Source organism: Bidens hawaiensis, unplaced genomic scaffold (genome assembly GCF_021521415.1).
Source record: "Bidens hawaiensis isolate Kalapana, Puna unplaced genomic scaffold, B.hawaiensis_p1.1 tig00041722_1, whole genome shotgun sequence".
Classification (NCBI taxonomy): domain Eukaryota; kingdom Viridiplantae; phylum Streptophyta; class Magnoliopsida; order Asterales; family Asteraceae; genus Bidens; species Bidens hawaiensis.
In genome coordinates, this window is record NW_027497389.1 from 6,546 (window position 1) to 25,700 (window position 19,155).

Here is a 19,155-nt window from a genome sequence, read left to right on the forward strand (position 1 = left end):
TGTAATAAATAATGTAAATGTCTATAATAATAGCAAGTAGAGGTGCCCGCACGTTGCGGCGGAAGAGACGATGGGGATTTGGTTGGTAGGGGCTTGGTTTGTTATGTACCGACATAGGGAACCAAAATACGTTATAGTAGTTTTGTGTGAGGCAAAATAAAAGGCATGCAAAATAAATTAAAAACAACCAATTTACAATTATCAATTTGGCATTGTTCTTCAAAATCATGTTTGAGGCAAAACAAAAAACAACCAATATTGTTTATAGTAGCTTTGTGTTTGTGGCGTGGCAGAACATAATGTTGGGTTTTAACAAGATTATCTAAGTCATAAAACCTTACTTTTACCAAAAATGCAGCGAATAAATGTTTTAAATCTTGTTAGTTTATGGTGTATAAAACCAATTTTATACATGCAAAACCCAAACCCGGATCCATATACGAAATACATACTATCAAACACATGCATGTCACTATAAGTTCATGCATGTTAAACTACCTTTCAAGTAAACCAAAACCGGGTGAAGAAAGAATGATTGAAATGCAAGAACTTGAATATGGAAGCTCCTCAAGCTAGCATACCCCAAGCCTCCGACAATACACCTTTGTTTAGCCAGGATTCACTTGAAAAACCAACTCCTCCTTGATGTTCTTCCTTATGGCCGAAAATGGGAGAGAAAAGGAAGAGAGGAATGTTTTGTTACTTGCAAAAATGTTGTAAGAATGAATGAAAGAGAATTAGAGAGTTAATGGAAGCACCACCCATGGCACCCACTCACATCCAATGCATGTCTCTACTAAAGAAAACATAATAATATAAAATAAGTGTGAGAGAGTAAAAAGGGGGAGGGGGGGGGGGAGGGCGGTCACCCTCTCACCCATTTCAAATTATATATTTTTTTTTCTTTAAATAAGTTGTATATCATAAAACTCACATTGTGTTGTTTCACAAAATAAATATAACACAATATAGGTAACATTCTTGGTAACCATTATTCACATATTGTTATTTAACCATCTTAAATAACACTATGGAATGCTCTCTCTCAAAGTATAAATGATCCATATGATTTATTTATTTCACAAGTACAATGTATTTAGAAACCCCTTTCCAAATAACTCAAGTGTTAATATTTGTTTGTTATGATCATATCATATATAAACAAATATTATTGGTGTTTGTCTAGCTTGTTATTGGGTATGACCCGACTTGGATCATAACGTACTAGCCACATCAATAATAATATGTGTCTTGGGCAAACCGAGTCCAACACATAAAACCTAATATTTCAAACTTGTATTCTCAGTCATGATTCTTGATTAATCACACTCACCCAAGAAATAAGTTAATCTCCAACTCCTCCACTTTAGCATCACCTAAAAGCTGCACTTCCTTATTTACTTAATTGGCGGAGCTTGTTTAATAGCGAATTTTGCTGCTTCGTTTTATGAATAATTTAATTGAATGCATATCATCCGTTTTTATTTGCATTTTTTTACCAAGTATTTTGCAACTTTGTGATTTCTTGTCCTTTTGCTTCTTCAAGATCAAACCGCAAGCAGCGCAAACTTTTTAGAATATCAAAATATTTTACTAACATTAACATGCTATTCTTTGTTGGACACATAAAAATTACCCTTAAATGCTTTTCAAAGTCTAACTCCATGTTAAGTCTTCAACATGCTTCGCCAACTTCGTAAAGGCCCCTGCCTCTGTATCTCCTGCAGGCTGCAATAAAATTTTGAATACTTTGACACTAATTATAAGTAGATACACTCAAAAATAAAGAAGCCCAGCGTAAAAAAGTCAGCATGGTTTCATACCATTAAAAATACATTAGAAATCGCAGTCAAATTCAAGCAAATACCACCATCTTTTAATAGCATTATTAACACCTATAAGAAACCATAATTTAAAATTATAATTAAAACTAACTCAAATTTTAATTATTATGTGCCAAGGGTTTAATATGACAAGGGTAAAACAGACTGTTCTTAATTTATTTGAAGAACTAAAATAAAGGGCCTTCATAAACTGAAAGTCAAGTTTTGAAAATTAAAGTTAATAACTTGCGTATTCGAGCTAAAATATTCAGTTTGAAAGTTTGAACATTGAACTGTCATTAGGATTGCAAGAAGTAACTATGAGTCATGTTACAAACCATGCACATGTGATATAGGTTTTCCTTTATTTTATCAAGCAAACTAAATTTGTATGATTATTTACATGTTAATATTTAACATAATAGTTTCAAAAATTATATATAATCATTATAAAATTTAAAATTTTATGTGCTTACCCGAATTGCAATGTCAGTCCCACCAACGACATACCCGAAAACGAGCTGAGCGGCTTGCATGCTACTCGAAATTTTATCGTCGATAAAAAGCCCGAAACGATCCGAGCCTTATCAAGCCCAATCGTTGAATAAAGCTTGTTTAGTTATGAAGCTCGAGTACAAGCCTTGTATTGGGAAGGTCCTTTACTTTTGGCTTGTAAAGCGTTAACGAGCCTTGTGTATTTTTTTTTAATTTTTAACTCTTTTGGGCTTCTATGTATTAATTTCAAACTACACACGAGCTCGAGCTGAGCTTATGCTTGTTTAAAAGTTCTCAAAATATATAAAAAAATAGAAATGAATACAAATTAATAACTAATAAACGAGACGAGCTCGAGGTTTAGAATAATCATCAAACGATCCAAGCTCGAGCTCTGTAAGTCAAAAGGATCCGAGTTCGAGCGCAGTCAAGCTCGGGCTGGGCTCGATTTACAACCCTGGTGGGCTATTTAAGGAAATAAAAAAAATTACCTTGCAGCATAGAGACGGTTAAAGTGAGTTGTCTTCAATCTCATCCTGGAACCAGGTACTTTGCTTCTAGTCTTGAGATATATAGCTTCACCAGGCTGCACACGAGAAAGAAAAAGTAGAGTTTTATATGGTTGGTTTGATACTCAAAACCATAAACCTTTAGTGATTAACGGTTGAAAGCAAATAAGGTGATTCATGATGGTTATTAACTATTTGACTAACAATAAAATTTAGAACTAAAGTTAAGGTTGAAATGGGCAATAATCAGTTAATTATTAATTAACAAAAAAGATTTAGGCCCAGAGTTTCAAGACCAAATTGATGATTCTTTGCCTTTTCTTACCAAATTTTCTAGCCTAGATGGTAAAACAAAAAAAAAAAAAAACAAAACCAAACCCATTATGAAAACTGAAAAAAAACCTAAAAAACTGAAACTGAATTGTTTTCAATACAACATAAACCAGAAATTTGTTTTTTGGTTCGGTTTGAACGCAAACCAACCCACGCGTGATTACCCTCAAAGGGTAATCGCTTACTTTGAACGCTTGGGAACATGGTTTCCTTTAGGCTCGTAAAGCGCTCACGAACCTTGTGTATTTTTTTTAAGTTTTAACTCTTTTGGGCTTCTATGTATTAATTTCAAACTACACACGAGCTCGAGCTGAGCTTATGCTTGTATAAAAGTTCTCAAAATATATAAAAATAATATAAATGAATACAAATTAATAAATAATAAACGAGACGAGCTCGAGCTTTCGAATAATCATCAAAACAAGCCGAGCTCGAGCTCTGGTAAGTCAAAACGATCCGAGTTCGAGCGCAGTCTACAACCCTAGGGGGGTATTTAGGGAAATAAAAAAATTACCTTGCTGCATAGAGAAGGTTAAGGTGACTTGTCTCTAATCTGATCCTTGAACCAGGTATTTTGCTTCTAATCTTGAGATATATAGCTTCACCAAGCTGCACTCGAGAAAGACAAAAGAGACAACCTATAGAGTTTTATATGATTGGTTTGATCCTCAAAACCATAAACCCATAGTGATTCCTGGCTGAAAGCAAATAAGGTGATTCATGATGGTTACTAAGTATTTAAGTAACAAAGAAATTTAGAACTAAAGTTTAGGTTGAAATGGGCAATAAATCAGTTCATTATTAATTAACAAAAAAGATTTAGGCCCATAGTTTCAAGACCAAATTGATGATTGTTGGCCTTTTTTTATACCCGAATTTTCTAGCCTAGATGGTAAAACAAAACAAAACAAAAAACAAACAAACCGAAGCGAACCCATTATGAAAACTGAAAAACCCAAAAATAAATGACACTGAATTGTTTTCAATAATACATAAACCAAAATTTTGGTTTTTGGTTCGGTTTGAACACAAACCGACCCACGCGTTTTGGTCGGTATCGGTTACGTTTGTGTCGGTACTCAAATTAAACCTAACGGTAAATCACATAAAAGAGACATAAAAATTTCAAAAATTTAAAAACCAGATAATAAAATCAAAAGGTTTATAAAATCCAAACCTAACTTAGTGAATAAAAACCAGATAAAGTATAATTAACAATGGAGTAAATGAGATTATACTAAGGCATTTCTTCAAGCAGTTGATAGGCACAATGTTAAAATCTAAAAATCCCCATATTAGTAATACCTTGCATCGGGAACTCTACAAGGAACATTGGTGATTTCTACCCCAGACCTTGCTAGGGTCACCGAGTGCTTGTTTCTTCCTTAAATCTTGAACGTTGCACGTCACCCAAACCGATTTACCCTTCTAAACTTGCCTAAAATAAGTCAAACGTTCAGTAAAAAATCAAGTTTGGAAACAGTGAAATTAGAACATAAATGTTCAAATTCAGTTTAATAACCTTCTGATTTGCTCTTGAATTAAGCTTTTTCAAGATCTTCAGTGAGGAAGCCTGTGACATTTTTGCTGTCATTCTTAACATCCTCAATATTTCAACTTCATCCCGCCATACCAACCTTCAATAATAAAATAGATTCAGATTGTACCAGTTCATCGGTTATTTCTTTGACAATTTTTTTGTTGAGTAACAGTGAAATTAGAGAAGAATAAACCTGCAATTGGTGTTACAGCCGCTGTGAATCTTTTGCTCTGGGCGTTACGTGCGAATTGCTGGAAACCCTGATATATTGTGATGATATTTTACAGCCATTGTTGATATATGTAACATATAAGGAGCAATAAAAGTAGTAAATGAGGGAGAAAACAAACCGAAGTGAACATTAATTGTCGCCGGAGTAGAAATTGTAACCGATGGAATGAAGGTATAAGGTCGTATTCATTGCAATTGAAGCCTGAATATGAATTGGAAAGTCGCCTTGATTGCAATTTAGCATCGCCGGAGACTCAATTTAATTTAGCCTGAGATGATTCTTCAAAGGTCACAACAGCCGGAGACTTAATGGTGCATTGATAATAATAATAATAATAATAATAATATATATAGATTCTGATAAATTAAAACTCGAAAGAGTTAATGGTGGAGTGAATCCTCCAGGTACCCTAAATCTCGTTGATGAAGTGCAGCAAGTTGACAGTGGTCACAGCAGCTGCAGTTGCAGTTGAGCTCACCGGCCTCTCACTTTTCGTCTTTGGGTTTTTTCCCATTAAACCAGCTCTCTCCGGTCTCAGGTACTTCACCTTTCATTTTCATATCTTTTGACTTTATAAAGAGTAATAATAATCCCAAACAAACAAACAAACAGTGGACCAGAGAGTTACCACCCTCCGTCGTCTGAGGAAGATGTTCAATTTCAATTGCAAAACCATCACCTCAAATCATTATACCACAAACTGTCTCAGATCCCACCTTCTTATGACAGACTCATACTAATGGTATGCATCTATGGAACTATTAATTCAATTTAACAGCATAATCTAATCTATGATAAATCCAGAAGCTTTATGTATCTGGTGTTCAAGCAGAGTTTGTTCTTGGAAATACACCTCCATTAAAGGATGCAATGCCGTATACCCAGTCTTTGTTGGCCAGTAAAATGGCATTGGCTTACCACGCAAAGGCTGCACCTCCCACCGTTACTCTGCCACGCTTGAAGGCCATCACTACCGGCTCAATCGCTGGATTCTTGGATGTTCTCTTTAATTTCAATACTCAAGCTCTCTTGGAAGACAACATTATAGGTGCGCTCAGATTTTTAAGTCATATACAATACAAGCTAGGCTGCTGCTTAATACATCGTTGCAGGCCAGTTTTTCAGAATAGGTTGGAAAATGGTTATGCTTGGTGACGAAACGTGGCTTAAGCTGTTTCCGGGATTATTTACGAGGCATGATGGAGTTAGTAGTTTCTTTGTAAGTGCTTGTTCATTTACAAACTTATAATATGGACACCAAGCTCTTGATATATGTGTATATCACACATTCAGACTACATAGTCTTGACTAAACCCCCAACCCAATATATAAGACTTTGTTCAATCAATATAACTTTCTTGAATTGGATACCGTTGATTGGATCAATAACTTAAGCTTATCATATATTCTTTTCCTACATCTAATGACTTGATTTCTGATATCCTTTGGCAAAATGCTTGAGTAATAATTAAGAATAACCATAGAGTAGCTGATGATAGTGTACTTCAGTAGAACGGGCCATTTAGTGCTAATTAGAATGCAGTCCACTTTGAATGGCAATGAGAAAAATGTATAATTATTGCTGTATTCTTAGGTCAATGTGTAGTAATATCACGTGGGAAGAAAGTTCAGGACAATACATTAATTTTTATAGTTTTGTTTTACTACATAATATTTCTTAGCATTTTTTTAATTCAAAAGTAAATCTTTTTTGCCATATATTGATTGCTTTCACCTTTTGTTTGTCTGCTTGCCATAGAAGTTGTAAATTTGATTGTTATAATTCATATGTTTTTCTTTTTTGGAAAATTGTTCTTGATATAGGTTAAAGATACTGTGCAAGTGGATCACAATGTTTCTCGGCATCTGAGTTATGAACTTTACAAGGATGACTGGAATCTTCTGGTATGCTAACTTCAATTATAATTCTATAGTAGCTTTTACCCATGATAATTATGTTAGAGCTGTTGTGGTGTTACTAGACAATTACATCTGTACCTTGTTCATTTTTTGTTATCCTCCAACCTTTTTGCAAGTTGTGACATCTATTGGAATGTGTTGCTTTTGAGCTTGTCTTTACCATTCCTGCTTACTCTGTTCCAGTTCTCTGCATCATTATTAGAATTTTTATACGACTAAGCCTTTTTAATCCTTTTATTGAAATTCATATATACGTGGGAATCGGAAACTTTACCTACCTATATTGTTTTCCAAATAGTCAAACAACCAATAACTAATTACACAAAACACACATGTAGGAACTAATTAAGGAACCTATATAAAATAATTTCTTTGCCAGCTTTAAATTGCTACTTATACATGTGTGTTTGTTTAATAGTTAATATGTCTCAATATTATTGTAGGTTTAGATTTAGCCTAATTATATTCTTTTAGCTTATTAATCTCATGCCCACATTTGTCTGTGAATATAGATACGCATTTGTTTGTAAACCACCCTGACACACAGATAAAACTTATTTGAACTGTTATTACATCCAAACTAATACTAAACTTCTCTGCGATTTGATATCAGATTCTTCATTATCTTGGTTTGGATCATGTTGGACATCTTGGTGGGCACACTAGGTACGTGTCTTAGCCTCGCCCAGCTTAAAAAAGAGCCTTTATTGTTGCTACTGATTCTCTGTTTCAGTGTCATGATGGGACCCAAACTCCAAGAAATGGATGATATTATCAAACAGATTCACTTGAGCATCATCCACTCTCAAGAAAGTGATCACAGACGAACACTCTTGGTTTGTATATGTATACATATATATCTCCTTAAATTCAATGTATACACACACACTAATTTCAGTTTCCTCTGTAGGTGGTAGTTAGTGATCATGGCATGCAAGAAAACGGTAATCATGGGGGTTCTTCATATGAAGAAACAGATTCATTGGCACTTTTTATTGGCCCGGGAATCAGTAATGTGTCAGCTACATATGATACCATCAATCAGGTATTTCACTCTTAAAAATGAGAATTCTTGCTGCATATAGATTTGGTTATGAATGTGTAACCCTAACAACATTTTTAAGTAGTCATAACTTATGCCTATTCCGGTTCCAGCCTACTATCAAACCCATACCAATGTGTCCAAGTTTTAAAAATCAGATTACTCTTGTTACTAAATGCTAAGATACGGTGTACCTAACCACACCTTTGTATACTGAAATCTTGGTTTGACTTGATTTCTTTGATTGTTTACTTGAACTCTTCAATCCTTGTTCCTTTGTGAGGAATTTTGCGTACTATGAAGCAACTCAGTATCCGTAAAACTGCAAGATTATTAACACGTACAATATGTATATCACACACCTTTAGTGCTTTCTTTCTGAAGGTATTATTTTGTTGGTTCAGGTTGACATAACTCCTACATTGGCTCTCCTTTTCGGCATACCTAGTCCAAAAAATAGTGCAGGATATCTTATTGCTGACTTATTCAATCCACTACAAGGTTTGACCTTTTATAGTACTTTTGGGCTTAGACATCAGCAAGCCGCTACTTAGAATTATTCACAACTGATCCTTCTCTAAATATCACAGATCACCAACTACTAAGGGCAATGGAACTTAATTCGTGGCAGTTGCTACGGTTACTTCAAGCCCAAGCAACGTATGGAAGTTTGGATAGCTTATATCTTGATGCTGCTGCTCTTCATGGGTCGTGGAAGTCAGAGAATGTTTCAAGGTGAGTTGGTTATTAACATCAATGTGTTCTACACCTCTGGAATACATAACATAAAGCACATTCTGAATATTTGTAGGCCTGCTAGCACTGATGACTTAAAAAGCACTGTCTTGGCATACAATGAGTTTTTAAGGACAGCAAGCTACCAGCTGTCAAGCAGAGCAACAGATGTAAGCATTTCATGTCCCAACAGTTCTTTGTTTTTGTTAAAAATGAATCAGCTTAGGGGTGGTTTGAAAGTGATTATATGATACTGAATCATTAATCGCGATTTTCATGAATAAAGTACCAAGTAAATAAGTTGTTTTATCCTTAAAAAACAGTTTTAAAGCTGAGGGTAAAGTTAAAATATAAAGGGAGGCAAAAATGAGAAGTGTGAGAAGGATTTGTGACCACACAAAAAACCCCTTAAAAATAAATTCAAAAAAAATATAAAAAAATCATAACTCAAAATATAAATAAAAAAGTAAAATGTTTCCCCCATCATTCCCGTTCAAAAAAAGAATGACGAAAAGACGCAATGCCGAGATCAAAGACACAATGACGAAAATGAACATCATCATCATCATCATCATCATCGTACTCAGTATATCCCACCAATAGCAATGCTATGGTAGGGTCTGAGGAGGGTAAGATGTAAACAGCCTTACCTCTATCCCATAGGGATAGAGAGGCTGCTTCCGGTACGCAATGACGAAATGACGAAAATGAACAAAAGACACAATTACAACTAAAAGGAAGACACAATAGATTGCAAAGTATAACACAATGCCGAACAAAATATAACACAATATTGAGTAATATAACACAATATCAAGAAAAAAAGACACAATGTCAAGGAAAAAAGACACATTCAATGACGAAAATAAACACAAAACAAAATGATAAACAGAAAGAGACAATGATCTTTTTTCACTCAACATTGTGTCTTTTTTTTTTTGAGAACGAGGACGGTGGAAACATTTTTGTGTTTTTACTTTTTTCGTTTTTTTATTAAATTTTGAGTTGTGATTTTTTTTATTATCTATTTTTATTTTTTTAGGGGTTTTTTTGTGTGGCTACAAATCCTTCTCATTTTTGTCCCCCTTTGTAGAATAACTTGACCCTTAAAGTTGATTATAAAGCTAAATACTAAAAACTGATTACTGCAAGATTAAATAATTGGTTCCAAACACCCTTTTTGTATAGACTATAGATAGATCCATGGTTGACCGCATCTACCCGCTGCAGAAACCCATTGGCCTACTTTCCTTGGGAATTATGGCAATGCTTCTTTCGTGTGTCATGTTCTTGGGCCTCCTTTTCAAACTAGGCCAAGATATCTACCCAAATCACAAGTTCCAGCTGTCCGAGGCTTTGGTAGGGTGTGTTATCGTAATTATTGTCTTAAGCATGGGATCAAGCTCTCTAGTTGAGGAAGAACAATACTTATGGCATTTTTTGACCTCAACCTTCTTTTTGATATTACTCATAAAGTCAACCACCGGACATCAGCTATTTTTAAATGTAGTAATTCTCATTTCTGGAAGAATTTTGAAAGGATGGCATCAAGGTGGTGTTAACTGGACCCACCTTCCCGACATTTCCAAATCACTTGAGATTTCCGGGAGTGCTTACATAAAACTTTTACAAATCATCTCCATCCTGCTCGTAACCAGCTTATGTTTGTATATACTTTCCTCCTTATGGTCAAGGGGTAGTATCGTCATTTTGGTTGGACTAAGCTACTTATGTACCGGTTTACTTGTTCTACAGTATATTATAATGTATCAGGGTAGTGAAGCTGGTAATGACGCTGTACAACTAATTTATGGTTTTATCATCACGTCTGTAACCGTAACGGTTATTGCATCACCGTGGTTTATGTTTTTACAAAGCAAGGATCTGGTTTTGGTGATTAAAGATAGTTTGTACCTTAGTGGGACTACATACATGTTTGGTTGGTGTCTTCTACAACATTTGCTACAACAACCTGTCAATTCGATGGTTATTTCATTGCTTCTTGTGCAAGTAATTGCTACTATTTATTATGCTTCTCATGGTGGTTCAAATGTTAAGCAATGGGTTGAGGTTAATTCTCATATCTCTTTACTTATGTTGCAATTAACTTGAATATATGCATTTTAACAAATTTCTTATTTGTTTTTTTTAATCTAGATTGCTGCTATATATTATTTAGGAATGGCAGGCCATTTCAGCCTTGGAAACACCAATACTTTAGCAACCATAGATGTTGCTGGAGCTTTCATTGTATGTTATCTTCCTTTTGAGTTAATTTCAAATACTACTTCATGTGTTTTCATTTTGTTCGGGTTGTAGCACTAATTCCCATCAAAGTTTTTGTTAAATTTACATAAAATGACCATTTTACCCTTTTAACAAACTACATTTAATAAATACGTTATCTTCCTTTGATTAATTTTTTAATCTTTTTGTTTCTAATGACGGTTACTGGCAGGGAATCTCTAGTCATTCAACAGTGCTGAGTGGAGTGATAATGTTTGTGATAACATATGCATCTCCTATGTTAGCTCTCCTTAGCATGGTGATGTCAGTTTCTGTGAAGGAAACTCATAGCTTTTTAAAGATAGACGAAAAAAATACGGGTCAACTTGTGAAGATGATTCTTGGTTTCCCGTGTTTGGTTCCACTGGGTTTGAATTCTGTACTTTTGGTTGCATACACCATCATACTGTTGGTGATGAGGAACCATTTATTTATATGGAGCGTTTTTTCCCCGAAGTAAGTCTTACTGTTGAGAACATGGTTATTAGATACAGTATATTAGTTATGGTTTATTGTAAAGATAAGGCAAATTTGATTTAATAATTCAACTTTGACTTCCTGGCTGATAATATAACTTTGACCATGACGCTCCTAACTTTCATTTATGTCGTTTGCCTTCATTTTTGTCATTTCAAAACAATTTACATCATTCTAATTGAGATAAGAATTAGTTAATTCTTCATTAGGGTAGACGGAGTTACTTACATGTTAAGAGTGAGATTGTTGTCATTGGCAAAGGAAATGGAAGTTAGGAATGTCATTGATCAAATTGCCAATATGAATTGCTATAGGACAGACAATAGGTCATAGTTTTGGATTATTAAAATCCAATTTGTCTAAATTTGATTACAATAAATCATAACTAATATATTCTAAAAGTGGTTGATAAAGACAATTTGATGATTATTTTATGAAAGAAGATAGACTAATCACTAATGTTATTCTACCATTGCAGGTACATCTATGTAGTAGTGATGAGTGTTTGTGTCATTGTTGGGGTGCTTATCGTTGCTTCAACGGTGACTTATATTATTTCAGCATCAGTCTCTCAGAGAAAGAAAAAACCAGCAGCATAAGTCTATGGAGGAAGAGGTAGATTATACACAGAAAACAAAAACCTTTTGGGAGGTAGTTTTGTAAAGCTCATATTTGTATCATTTATATTTTATATTTTTAGAGTTTCATCACCATATTTTTCTATCATTAAGTTCTTACCTTACTTTTAATTACGGTATATATAAATAAACCCGTTAAAATTATATAATCTATAACTTATGACAAAGAATTAACAAAAGTTACGTAAATGATCAATGTTTGTAACTCTAATTAGTAGCTGTTTGAAAAGAAAAACACAGGTTTCACACATTTTGGATAAAGATACAATAATTATAATTTATCAATTTAGGCCTTTAATATGAAGCTCACGAAACCCCTCTCTTCTCCATGTTAGCAACCAAAGAAACCCCCCGGCCTTTGCTGTCTCCCTCCCTTCACAGAATCACAAAGCCACTTGCGTGTGAGGCTCCCGTTAGAGTTAATGGTTGTAGTTATTTGCTTCAATTGTACTCATTAAACAATAAATGTTGTCTAGTTTAGTACTTCATCATAATTACATGTTAACAGTTTGGTTATATGTAAGTGAAATTCAAATTAGACAAACACACACACACACACACACACACTCTTTTAAACATTAGAGCTTCATCAACACAATAAGGGTGCCCCCATCCCATTGGCGATGCTCTTAGGTGTACTAGTTTCTTTACCGAAATACACGAATTCACTAAGCCACATGTATGTATGTGTCTTTTATTACATGTAATACCAACACTTAAGTTTTGCTCTCTCAACATGAAAAACAAGAAGCTAACATCAGAAAAGAAATGCAGGTGGAAGCTAGAAAACAGAAGCCGAATACTAAGGCCGAATAATGGTCTGTTTTTCTTAATCTGCCCTGGACTGTCTTGGTAACACATATCATTTTCTCGTACTCTGCCTTCATCAATTCGTTCACTTCCTTCAACATATGGTTCTCTTTCCTTAGCTGCCATCCCAAAAACAACTTTTTTTTAATTATTTTCTAAGAATCATATTGTGCATTATCGCAAAAGCTCACTCCTGATAAAAATATGAACAGAAATAATACTTACCTCAGTAATAGTCAAAACAAGTTTTTCTGTTGCCTCTTTCCATGATGATATTGTTTCTGAAGCAATTATAGGACCACATTCTTCATGCCTTGAATTCGCCTCCTCAGCCTCACACAAAACCCCATCCACCACAAACTCCTCCCCAATCAGCTTAACTGTCTCAGCATCCAACTTATCTTTTAACTGCACAAATCCACATCTACAACTTGATATGGCACAGTTTTTGTCTAAAACTTTTTGATCTTTTTAATAAGGAAAAGATGTGTAATATATGATTAGAAAAGTTATGTTATTCCAATAATGTAAGTATTTGAATAAAATGAATTAGGTGGTTGTCTGTTTGACCCATTAGATATTAATCAAAACCAGAATAAATACATTCACAAATGAAATTATTAACCTCAAACCTTTTTAAGGATTCTGTCACGTAGGTCAACAATTTTCAGCATCATATCATTTGATGTTTCCTGTTTCTGGTCATGAATTTCTTCCTTGCGTGATGATGCCTTTATATGCTTAGCTCTGCCATGGATAAAAGGCAACCAATTTATTCTTGTTAGATGTAAACGATCAAGAATTGAAAATGGATATAAATTTTCATTCTTGAAAGAATCAAAATAGTTTAAAGGAACACCATTTCTATTGAGGAAGCTGAATACCTTGCTCCGAACCGTAGAGTGGATAGAGACTCCGAAAAGTTACATAGGCGTGGTGAGCAACAGCAAAGTAATGCAGTCTGAGAGCTTCCTCCCTAAACAAATAATTAAATTGCAAATCAAAATCAAAATCAGAAACATGATGTGTGGCAGTTTTAACCAGCTTGATTTGGGTTGTGTTTTATCACAAATGGGTCATGTTAAAGGGGAACGGATTAAAAATACGACGACAAAAGTAGTGTTGACGGGTCAATCCGAAGGTCAAAGGATAGTACTACTAACAAGAGCATCCTGTAGGATCCTAGTAAGCTTTGAATCACGAAAGGGGATGTGATTTGCTTTTCCCTGTTGACTGGAGGTCAAAGCGTTAATCACATTTCCCAGTGCGGAAAGTGATTTGTTAATGGTTTTTGCTTCTTCAAGAACTCTCCCCTCTGCACCCGTCTTCTCCACCTTCTCAGACCCTGCCAAATCTACAAGAACAAGCTTCCCAGTGCTCACCCTGTTTATTTGTAGTAATTTCAAACACACACACATAATAATAAATAATAATAGTAACAATTCCAGTGTAGTTCAAGAGACCTTTTCTCATTTGCCACTTCTTTCTGAACAGTAAATATGTAGATGCAATGACTTCTACTGCTCGCCATGTTCATTTCTACATTAGTCAACCAACACAAAATTCTAACATGAACCTGGAACGAGAGAGTGAGAAAGAAATAAATAGAGGAATACGAGTCTCTCCAACTGCTCTGTTTGCTATCCCACTCTGCATTTCCAATGTTAAGATATTTAATATTCAGTTTTCTTAGATAATGTAATGTTGCATAACAGAAATTTATCATCTTACAGATAGGAATTTTAATGCTTCTTCGCCATCTGATATCAAGATCTGCAAAACAGTACATCAGTTATTTTCGAAATTGGCCCTGAAACACTGATCCCCAATGACCACTTCTTGAGTTAATAATAAGTCAATAACGATAATGTGGAGGAGTTACATGGGAACTATAAACCCTCTGAGGGGAGTTGTTTCATACTATTAAAATTTCATGAAGTCGCTACACTATTATGCATAAAAAGGTTCATTCTATAAGCTTGTAAAGAAGGATTGAACTTCTTAGTAGTTTTTCACTCTGGAATACAAGACTGAAATGCTTCCATATTAGAGATATTAAAACTTACTTCTGTTACTCCACATAGCAATATTCCATGTCCTTTATGCTCTTTGATCTGTATATTGTCCTTTGATAGATCAAAAAGGTCCCTGAGAGAAACGCTCCAATTGCAGTTATAAAACATACAAGACATTCTTTAATTAGTTGGCAGTAACTAACCTTACTCTTTCCATATAAATCTCCACCTGTTTGTCACAATATGTAAATCGCATCAGGTACAGCCTTATTCATCAAGTATTAATCCAAATGTCATCAAGAAAAGAGTTTCCTTATACCATTGACAGTTTGATTTTGTAAGCAGTTGTTTCACCACACAAGTTTATAGCCTCAAAGAGTTCATCTACCACTCTGGGTAGTAATCCTTTCTTGTGGTTGTCTGTTTCCAGAATGTTAGCTCCCTGATCAATAAGTTTAATCATTCAACCAATCATTTTTCAAAACAAAAATAAAAAATGCACGTTCCTATAATGCATATTACCTCCACAGTATAGGTCTTCCCTGCTCCCGTCTGTTAAAGTACATATGAGAGTTCATCAGTTCAATCCTTAATCATTTCAAATATTTGAATAGTGAAGACATGATGTAATCATTTAAAAACTTATAACTAGCAAAAAACTTCATTTCCAGGATGTTACAGCAATGAAAACATAAAGGTTGATCACGAGCAGTTACAACTGTAACATATCCGCTAACATAGCAAAGCAATTACTAGATAAACTACTCCAAGAAAGTGCTACCAGAGAGGACTACATGATAATCTCAATAATCAATAACAGTATAAATAATCTCAATGATCACGAGCAGTAGCAACTGCAACATATCCCACTAACATAACATAGCCAATTACTACTACATAAACTACTCCAAGGAACAGCTCTAATACAGGAGTCGCTTGAATAGCAGTACAGAGCGGACTACTGGAGTTAATTAAGGCCATATATCATCCCCTCACTCACAATAATATCAAAAACAAAATAACAGTACAGCAAAACGATAAACTTAATTGCTAATAACTAGGTTTCAATTTGTCATCCATCATACATTCAAATGCACATAAATAACTAACTTACAGGATTAGAATTATGATAAACTTAATTGCTAATAACTAGGTTTTGACTTGTCATCCATCAACATCTTCTTCTAGGCATTCAAATGCAGTTACAGTATTAGCTGCTATACGTACCTGTCCGTATGTGATGACTGTGCCATTAATTGCTTTAACAGCAGCATCTGTTAAATATGATGACATATTAAGAGATGGAGAAGGAAGGTGAATAATTGAATAGCTACCTGTAACAATAGGACGAGCCAAAAAGTCGTAGACGTCAGCTTGTTCAGAGTCTTCGAAGAAGACCTTATCGAAGCTAAACGTATACTGTTCATCCTTGTCATCCTGCAGAGTAAAGGAGGTTTGAGAATCAGAGCGTGTAATGCATAGACTTTGAGCATCTTCTTTTTCATTTGAATTTGCAGGCCTAAATCTCGCGCACACGCGTATGTTCGCCATGGCTCTTGTTGCAGTTGCTGTTGCAGTTGTTTTAACAAACAGAAACCCTCACCTTGAAAAAGTTGTTTTGATTTTTCTAATATTTTATTTGACATGTAATTTATTGTACTATTTAATTTTATGAAATAAATTCATAAAATGAAGACATAAATCCATAATTGGGGTATAAAAACATGAAATTGTGGTAAAAAACATTAAATGACTTTTTAAAAGCTACAAATATATGAAAATATGAATGGTTCGTTTCACTCAATTTCAGTTAACCAACAATACAAAATAACCCAACAGATTTTCAGTAAGCTTCAATTCAGTTTTGCCGGTTTAGAACACTGGTTCGTTTATTGCTCACCCCTACAATAAACCTTTTCTATCTACATTCTAAAATATCTTAGTCCCATCAGAACTATCCGAACCCGAACCATGAACATCGCCATTTTAAAATAGCGGTTTTGAAAGCTGAGCATCCCCATTTTAAAGACTTGAATAGTAGGGTTTATATTTCACGATTGCTTAGGAAGGAACGCTGAATTCAGATGAGTGGAATTCCAGTTTCAGTTATTCGTTGAACCAACCAAACACGCTTTTATACGAAATTAGTTCCGATTTAATTCACACCAAACGGCAACACGGCCTAAGTTTGCGATACATAATGCATGATGTTATTAAACATCATTTAAATGAAAAACAATATTTTATAAATTTATAAAAAAAACAGGATTGGACATTTGACCAAAGTGTCACACATGATTGGATTCATACTGTGCATGTTTAAATCATAAAATAAGTTTGATCTTTCCTGAGACCATTTTACAGAACCTCATAGTGCTGTTTAATAGTATCTTGGATTTCAAATATGACTACTGCCTAATAACCCTGTTTGTACTATAAACGAAATTCTCTTCACCAGCAACAGTGGAATTCAGCCTTCCAGCAGCCCAACCATTGTTGACCACACGAACCGGATCCCCAGTTACCCGTGTGCCATCAATACGCCTATCAAATTCTGGAAGTCCGTTTGCTTTCCGCTCTTTCCTTCTCTTCCTCTCCTCGTCTCTTTCTTTCCTCAGCCATTGCTCTATTGTTCTCTGTAATCACAAAGAAGCTGCTCCATTGACTTTGACTTTCTAGGCCAATATAATATTTCTCAAGTTGAAAGTTGAAACTAACATAAGACTTTACTATTTTGTATACTTTCTAATGTAGGAATACACTTTCTTTTAAACAAATTGCATAAACTTTGAAGTTCAAAATCTGTTTTACCGGACCTTAAAAGTTTTGGTGTGAAACTCACCATTAAAGACAGGTTACTCGTCTTTTTGACCTCGTCCATAGTAGATGCTAACTGCAACTTCCCATGAGCAACATAAACCTACAATAAAGAGGATAACATTGTAGCATACTGTATTCTAAAACAAATGCATAATGATTAAAAGCTTACAATGTGTGAAGGCCAATTCTCAAGACCATCAAATATGTGTGTGGCATATATGATAGTAGCACCGCGCTCTTCACATTCCTTTTTAAGGAAAGTCAAAAGATCAGCCCTGGCAAGTACATCTAGGTCAACCGTAATTTCATCAAGCAGAAGAACCTATACAAATTAAAGTATCATGACGGTTAATAATGTTAGTCGAAAAGAAACTGGTTTAGTGAAAAATATATTAAATACCTTGAATTCCTTTAGAAGGCCCATGCATATTTGCACTCTTCTTCGCTGACCATCAGAAACCTTATGCATCCTCCATGACAGATCAATATCTAAAACCTGAATTCGAAACACCGATTAAGTCTAAATTGGAGTTCAACATAAAATAGTGTGTGTTCTTACCTTAATTAGGTCAGCCCTTCTGTGAGGATCAACCCCTGATACGCCAAATAACATTTTTTCGGCAGAAATATCCATTTGTATTGCAACATCAAACCCAGCAAAAGCAACTTCCCTTCTCCACTATTCATTTCAAACCACTCACTATTAGCACTTACATAACCAACATAACGAGTGACATCAGACGCGTAAATGTTTTTTGTAACTATCTCCTTTTATGATTTTGTGCAATTATTTTAATCCAACTCGTTCCGATCTAAACCCATTCCAAGCCGGACATGTTACATGCCTACCCATATCATATCTATAGTAACCCACATACGTTTAACTTATTAAATATAAGGGCGATTGAAATGAAGATGTTTATCAATAAAGACTTGAGCTATTAGGGTTAGAATAAAACTCAAGTAAAGTGGGTACCTCTCCACCAAGATAAGCGAGATTCGCAGAAGAAGTCAAAGAGGTGTCATGGAAAGCGGATCTGCCAAGAACCCTGACCATATCAGGCTCCACCATATGCTTCCCTCCGAGTATTTTCAGTATTGTGGTTTTGCCAGCGCCGTTGGATCCCACCAGAAGACAACGATCACCGGCGTTGAGCGTCAGGGACAAGTCTTCGATCAGAGGAGCTGAACCAGGAGGCGGATGCCCGTCGATCCCAGGGTAGCTGAACTTCAGTTTATTGATAACCACCGTTGCCATTGCAATAACAATACCTATCAGTTACATGGCTTGCGAGGCATTAGAGTGAGTTTTATAACGTGGCTGCCGGTTGGTGGATCGTAATTGACTGACTGTCGACAGCTAACAATACCTCCACCAGATGAACGGGTAGAAATTTGGCACGTCTACATTGCCCCCATCCTTGTGGTTACTTTGCTTTGGGGTTGTCACATTTATTATTACACTTTTAGTTTCAAAAAA

At 35.0% G+C, this 19,155-nt stretch overlaps 3 protein-coding genes across 3 annotated transcripts; 1 reads left to right on the plus strand and 2 right to left on the minus strand.

Moving 5' to 3' along the window:
* The first annotated feature begins 5,354 nt into the window (after positions 1-5,354).
* On the plus strand, positions 5,355-12,005 carry LOC143593142 (GPI ethanolamine phosphate transferase 2). The gene is made up of 15 exons (XM_077072859.1): positions 5,355-5,470; positions 5,545-5,674; positions 5,740-5,980; positions 6,045-6,151; positions 6,757-6,837; positions 7,466-7,518; positions 7,586-7,688; positions 7,763-7,897; positions 8,299-8,395; positions 8,485-8,629; positions 8,706-8,799; positions 9,860-10,699; positions 10,787-10,879; positions 11,088-11,371; positions 11,871-12,005. The coding sequence occupies exons 1-15, from the start codon at positions 5,355-5,357 to the stop codon at positions 11,989-11,991; spliced, it is 2,640 nt and encodes an 879-aa protein (XP_076928974.1). The 3' UTR covers positions 11,992-12,005.
* Positions 12,006-12,753: 748 nt separating this feature from the next.
* Positions 12,754-16,406, minus strand: LOC143593141 (kinesin-like protein KIN-1). Its single transcript, XM_077072858.1, has 14 exons — positions 16,190-16,406; positions 16,083-16,129; positions 15,378-15,407; positions 15,175-15,297; positions 15,059-15,084; positions 14,907-14,988; positions 14,572-14,613; positions 14,457-14,490; positions 14,304-14,379; positions 14,004-14,223; positions 13,725-13,816; positions 13,473-13,587; positions 13,066-13,248; positions 12,754-12,959 (listed from the first exon to the last, which is right to left on the minus strand). Exons 1-14 carry the CDS (start codon positions 16,404-16,406, stop codon positions 12,762-12,764), a joined length of 1,485 nt encoding a protein of 494 aa, XP_076928973.1. The 3' UTR covers positions 12,754-12,761.
* A 785-nt stretch (positions 16,407-17,191) lies between these two features.
* Positions 17,192-18,933, minus strand: LOC143593138 (ABC transporter I family member 20-like). Its single transcript, XM_077072856.1, has 6 exons — positions 18,652-18,933; positions 18,235-18,354; positions 18,076-18,171; positions 17,845-17,997; positions 17,698-17,775; positions 17,192-17,491 (listed from the first exon to the last, which is right to left on the minus strand). Exons 1-6 carry the CDS (start codon positions 18,931-18,933, stop codon positions 17,264-17,266), a joined length of 957 nt encoding a protein of 318 aa, XP_076928971.1. The 3' UTR covers positions 17,192-17,263.
* Between the last annotated feature and the right edge of the window lie 222 nt (positions 18,934-19,155).